The sequence below is a fragment of the Penaeus vannamei genome, chromosome 42 (assembly GCF_042767895.1).
Source record: "Penaeus vannamei isolate JL-2024 chromosome 42, ASM4276789v1, whole genome shotgun sequence".
In the NCBI taxonomy this organism is placed as follows: Eukaryota; Metazoa; Arthropoda; class Malacostraca; order Decapoda; family Penaeidae; genus Penaeus; species Penaeus vannamei.
This window is the reverse complement of record NC_091590.1, coordinates 2268977-2274976: the sequence shown is the minus strand read 5'-3', so window position 1 is coordinate 2274976 and position 6000 is coordinate 2268977. Positions and strand designations below refer to the sequence as shown.

General features: G+C 36.9%; 1 protein-coding gene across 8 annotated transcripts in view; it reads left to right on the top strand.

Moving 5' to 3' along the window:
• The window catches only part of Abl (tyrosine-protein kinase Abl), a 315956-nt gene that overhangs the window by 301940 nt on the left and 8016 nt on the right, over positions 1 to 6000 (top strand). For 5 of the 8 annotated variants that reach the window (XM_070118722.1, XM_070118721.1, XM_070118717.1 and 2 more), the window contains 10 exons: positions 1 to 216; positions 1622 to 1790; positions 1992 to 2122; positions 2315 to 2577; positions 2803 to 2974; positions 3130 to 3242; positions 3519 to 3661; positions 3928 to 4051; positions 4354 to 4521; positions 4826 to 4923. The exon at positions 1 to 216 is cut by the window's left edge and continues 83 nt beyond it. In XM_070118722.1, the coding sequence (XP_069974823.1) occupies positions 1 to 216; positions 1622 to 1790; positions 1992 to 2122; positions 2315 to 2577; positions 2803 to 2974; positions 3130 to 3242; positions 3519 to 3661; positions 3928 to 4051; positions 4354 to 4521; positions 4826 to 4923 (1597 nt within the window). The remainder of the gene's footprint in view (positions 217 to 1621; positions 1791 to 1991; positions 2123 to 2314; positions 2578 to 2802; positions 2975 to 3129; positions 3243 to 3518; positions 3662 to 3927; positions 4052 to 4353; positions 4522 to 4825; positions 4924 to 6000) is intronic. The other 3 variants (XM_070118720.1, XM_070118718.1, XM_070118719.1) reach the window with 3 other exon arrangements.

Below are 6000 nucleotides of genomic sequence, written 5' to 3'. Positions count from 1 at the left end.
CCCTCCAACTACATCACCCCCGTCAACTCCCTGGAGAAGCACTCTTGGTACCACGGCCCCATCTCCAGGAACACGGCGGAGTACCTGCTGTCGTCCGGGATCAACGGGTCGTTCCTGGTGAGGGAGTCGGAGAGCTCGCCGGGGCAGAGGTCCATTTCGCTCCGGTACGACGGCCGCGTCTACCACTACAGAATCAATGAGGACGAGAACTCCAAGGTGCGTTGGGGGTGGTGGTGGGGGTGCATGGGGAGTTTGGTGGGGTTGTGTGGGTGGAGGGGGGTCGGACGTGTGTGGGGAGGGTAGTATCTTAGGCGATGGGATGGTCAGGGTACCTATACCTAATGTGTACTTTTTGGGCTAGGTTGGTGGGTGATGGAATGATGGACTGAACTCTTAAGGACTGGTACTTTCTGTGATGCATAGAGAGTCTGTATGACTATTTAATCTCATTAGATTTATTAAGTTTATATACTGACTTTACATTTGTGTAATTTGATCTTTTCATATGATGATACAACCACTCTTCAGAATTATCAGGTTTTCTTATGCTTGTGCAGTTAGCCAGGGTGGTAAATATAAAAGTGAACTCAAGTACAAACTCCCAGTGTGTGTTGCATCCTAGATTTGTTATTTACCGATGCAACATTTGTAGCATGATAGTTTGCCCACCCCTGAGCAGATGGCTAGGATGGTAAATGAATAAATTAACCAAGCAAAGCTAAAACTGCCATATACTGTAGTCTTGTAGACTAATTAGTATTAAGTACAAGGAATTGTGTGCCAGCTTCATCTCTTGTATGCTAGAAAGTAAGTTTTATTAAATCTAAGGTTTGCTAGGAAATAGCACCATCTTCGTAATGTATTCAAACCTGTAATTAAGTTTGTGTGTGGTGAGGAAGGGTGTCACATATAGGACTAAGACTTGATTAAAGTTTTTCACTAGAATGAATAAATGATTAAAGTAAGTCCTATATTTTGTGATAAACATTAATGGTGACATGTTTTGTAAATCTTTTGAAATAAAAGCTAAAGTTCTCTAGAATGAATGAAAGACTAAAGAAAATCCAATTTTTTGGTGATATACAGTAATGATGATATGTGTTTTGTAAATGTTTTGAGATAAAAGCTAAATATTAATTTAGTTAGATTACTAAAATGTTGACTGTTACCAGTGAGATGATTTTCTTGATGACTTTCTGTTATGGAAACTTTCACCAAGATTTCAACCTCAGACAAACCATGAATCATCCTCTTTTTAAAGTTCTCCATTCTTCGGTTCCCCCACATGATTATACACTGTAATTTTCAACAATAACCAGGCAATTTAAGAATAAGACATCAGAGTTCTTACAAGAGTGAATGTTGCTTTGTGCTTGATTTAAAACATGTCTGGATTGAGAGTGGCTTATTTTTATTCAGAATAAGAAAAGATAATAAATACAAATTGACATTCATTGTGGTATCTAATTCTCAAATATTTAATTATAGATGATTGCTCACTAAATGTACTTGTGCCCTAAGCATTTTCAATAAATGTTTGATGTTTTAAAACATGGAGAACTGATAACTGACTAAGGTATTTGAGAAAAGACCAAAGATTGACTTTTCTCCTCCTCGGCAGCTGTATGTGTCTTCAGAATTTCGATTCAACACCTTGGCAGAGTTGGTACACCACCACTCACAACATGCCGATGGTCTTATCACCCAACTGTTATATCCTGCCCCAAAGAGAAATAAACCTACTGTGTTTGGTCTTACTCCAGGTACAGTATCCATGTTTGCCTTTGAAGGTATATATTTATTTTCTCTCTTTGTTTCTTTTTTTTTGGAATTGTGCTTTATTTTGAAATATTTGTTTCATGTTGAAAGATCTCTCTCTCTCTCTCTCACTCTCTCTCTCGCGTTGTGTGTGCATAAAATTGATATTATACATGGATATAGGTAAGTCAGCGGTGATTCACAGGAAACTAATTCCCATGATGATTTTGCAGAGCCTGATGAGTGGGAAATTGAGAGGACTGATATAGCGATGAAACATAAACTCGGAGGAGGCCAGTATGGAGATGTTTATGAAGCTGTTTGGAAGAGATACAACATTTGTGTCGCTGTAAAAACTCTCAAGGTAATAGTGTAGACATGCCAAGTACAGGAAGGTAAAACAATACCAAATAAAAACAGCAAAAAGTAGATTATCAGTTGTTACTTATGGCACATTTGAACGCACATTTGAACATTTAAAATACATTATTTTGTAATAACATTAATCAGTAAAAGGTATTACTGGTTTAATTGATGTTTTTTTCTTGAATTGTAGGAAGATACAATGGCCCTAAAGGACTTCTTAGAAGAAGCCTCAATAATGAAGGAAATGAAGCACCCCAATCTCGTGCAGCTCTTGGGGGTGTGTACTCGGGAACCCCCGTTTTACATTGTGACGGAGTTCATGTCCCGAGGTAACCTCCTGGACTACCTGCGCACTTGTAGTCACGATGAGGTCAACGAGGTAACTTTGCTGTACATGGCAACTCAGGTAGCTGCAGCTATGGAGTATCTAGAAGACAGAAGCTTCATACACAGGTAGACTTTTTTTCCCTTTTTAATTTTGGTTTTGTATTTCCTGGGTCAGCATAAAGATAAATTAACTCAAATCTTAGAGATATTTGTTATTTTAAGATGTTTTAAATGGCAAATACTTTGAATTATAGTATAATGATTCAAAAATGCAGTCAAATGTAAGAGATTTTGGAATTGTAACTGTTTTACAGAGAAAGATGTTTTAAACATATTTTGTAAATTACACAGGGACTTAGCAGCTCGCAACTGTTTAGTCGGGGAAAACCACTTAGTCAAAGTGGCTGATTTTGGGCTGGCGCGTCTCATGCGAGATGACACGTACACTGCTCATGCTGGAGCCAAATTCCCAATCAAGTGGACTGCACCAGAGGGTCTAGCCTATAATAAATTTTCTACAAAGGTATGAATGTTATGCCGTGTGATGTATAGGTCTTCAATTTTTCATTGTGATCTTAAGTCAAGGTTTTTCTATATAGTATATGTATAGCATTAGCCTGACACATAGTATATATATGATCTGCAAGTAGTTTACACAGAGGAACGTTTCATTTCCAGTCTGATGTTTGGGCATTTGGCATATTACTATGGGAGATTGCAACATATGGAGTATCACCGTATCCAGGGGTAGACCTGACCAATGTATATCACCTTTTAGAATCAGGATATAGGTAAGAGATGTTTATTAATGTATTTTATATTTGTAGAAGTCTAAGGGAACTGTTATCCCTGTAGTTGATTATTCCTGATTTATGATTCACTGAGTATGAAATATGTTCCTTGATAAAATCTTTGCTGTGTATGATATATTGGCACCGGTTTATGTTGTGCACCTAATTTTACATTTTGCTGATTTAAGCTTTGAAAACTGTATTTCAAAGTTGCTGATTTTTGATACAAAGACTATCATATATACCTTCTTTTTAACCAAACTTCAAACTTTCCAGAATGGACTGTCCTCAGGGTTGTCCAGTAAGAGTGTACGAATTGATGAAGCAGTGTTGGCTGTGGATCCCATCGGACCGGCCCACATTCTCCCATATCCATCATGCACTCGAGACCATGTTCCAGGAGACTTCTATTACGGAGGGTATGTGGGAGTGCACAGGCAGATAGTGCAATGATGTCCTTCTCACTTTTATTGAACTTCGTAGAGATACTTTTGTATTGAAAGTTGCTAATAAATGTAACAAATAGTAAAAGAATTGTGCTTTTACTTTTCTCCACAAGTGTCTGACTTCCAAAAGATGCAAGGGACATTCTAGATTTACCACTGTGTGTACAGGTGTTGGAACACCACACACAGACTCACACAAAAGGAAGAATCACTAAATAATTTTATGATTGTATTAACAGAGGTGGAACAGCAGTTAGCAGCAGGTGGAGGACGGAAGGTGGTTAGAGGCTCTTCCACAGGCACGCACCAACAGTGGAATGAGGAACAACTTCCTACTAGTCCAAGAACATCCTCCACCAAGCAGTAAGTTGGGTTGTTCATGTGTGTGGAAGGAAGGGGAGTTGATGGATGATTTTATTGGTGGCCTTTGATAAGGTTGAGATTTGATGGTTATATATTCTGAACTTTAAATGTTCTGCAGTGTTTTTATTGTTTTAAATCATATGTTGGGATTTTAATGGCCTTCGATGATGCGAGAGAGGTTTTGTTAACACTTTATTTATTGGATTTGAAGGGGAAATGTGTCAAGATAGATAGGTAGATACATTGATATATGGATGGAAGTATGGAAGGAAGTTTTATTAAAACTTGTATTTTATTCCTAGAAGAACTAAAAACAAGCATGGTATGATGGATGAAGGCAGTAGTCCCAATCTGCCAAGGGATGTACGGCCAAGCCCCGGCATCCTCTCTGCCCGTTCCACCGTAGTTCAGCTCCGCCGCACCACCAACAAGAAGGGCAAACAGGCACCAGCGCCGCCAAAGAGAACAAGGTGAGTTTTGTGCTTTTCCTGTATTTGAGATATATCGCTAGTGTCTCCTTTGTTTTGCTAATATAATATGGATGTGTAATACCTCTTGTTTAAAGAATTTATAAAAGATATTGTACAAGTACACCTACTTTGTCATATATAATTGAGTGTTTTTGAAGTTCTGAAGGATTCTGAGTAAAAAAAAATAAAAAAAAGTAAATGAATGGAAAAAAGAATCATATAGAAAAAGTAGTTACTTTTAACAATTTCAGTCAGATTAAGAATACAATTCCAGAGAGTATTTACCTTTTGTTTCCTCTTCCAGTTCATTCCGTGATAGTACCTGCACCGACCAAGACATGCCAGCCGGGATGGCGGGAGATGAGCTCAATGAATTCAATGGTATAGACAAAATCTTTGAAGGTACCACGTCTTTCGTCCCTGTCTCTCCTCTGCCTTTCTGCTTGTTTACCTTGCCAACTTTGACTTGCCTGATGAGGAAGTTTTTTCACATATATATATATACCTTTATGAATTTTTTTATTTTTTTATTTTTTTTTTATCATTTTTATTTTTGCAATGGATTGATACTAGCTGAAGTTTATATCCTTGTGCTCTATATACGATAGTTTTGCCTTCCATAGAAGTCAGCAGTAGGCTGTTACTGGATGATAAGAAGCACATTTTTATTTTTTCATTCTTCATATGAAGCCGAGTGCTATTGTGAGTAGGTCTTGTTGTGGCGTTACTCCCGGAATTTCTCAGAGCTACGTTCGGTAATGTTAGCATGACTGTTGGAGCCACTTCTGTCTTGTAAGTTTATCCATCTCGTGTGTTATTTATGTATTCCTTTATTTTTTTATTTATTTATATCTTTTTTAGAGGAATTCCTTAATTTTTTTGTGACCTAGATTTTTATTTATTTATTTATTTATTTGTGTGTGTGTGTGTGTGTGTGTGTGTGTGTGTGTGTGTGTGTGTGTGTGTGTGTGTGTGTGTGTGTGTGTGTGTGTGTGTGTGTGTGTGTGAGAGAGAGAGAGAGAGAGAGAGAGAGAGAGAGAGAGAGAGAGAGAGAGAGAGAGAGAGAGAGAGAGAGAGAGAGAGAGAGAGAATGAGAATGAGAATGAGAATGAGAATGAGAATGAGAATGAGAATGAGAATGAGAATGAGAATGAGAATGAGAATGAGAATGAGAGATAGAGAGAGAATGAGAGTGTGAGTGTGTGTTAGTGAGTGAGTGAGAGTTCATGTAAGAGAGTATGCATATATGTGTGTGTGCGTATGTGTGCATGTGTTTGCATATGTACATATTGATTGTATTATAAATCCAAATATTCTATTTTCAATTTTTATAATTATTATTATTATTATTATGATTATTATTGTTATTATTATTATTATTATTATTATTATTATTATTATTATTATTATTATTATTATTATTATTATTATTATTATTATTATTATTATTATTATTATTATTATTATAATAATTGTTAT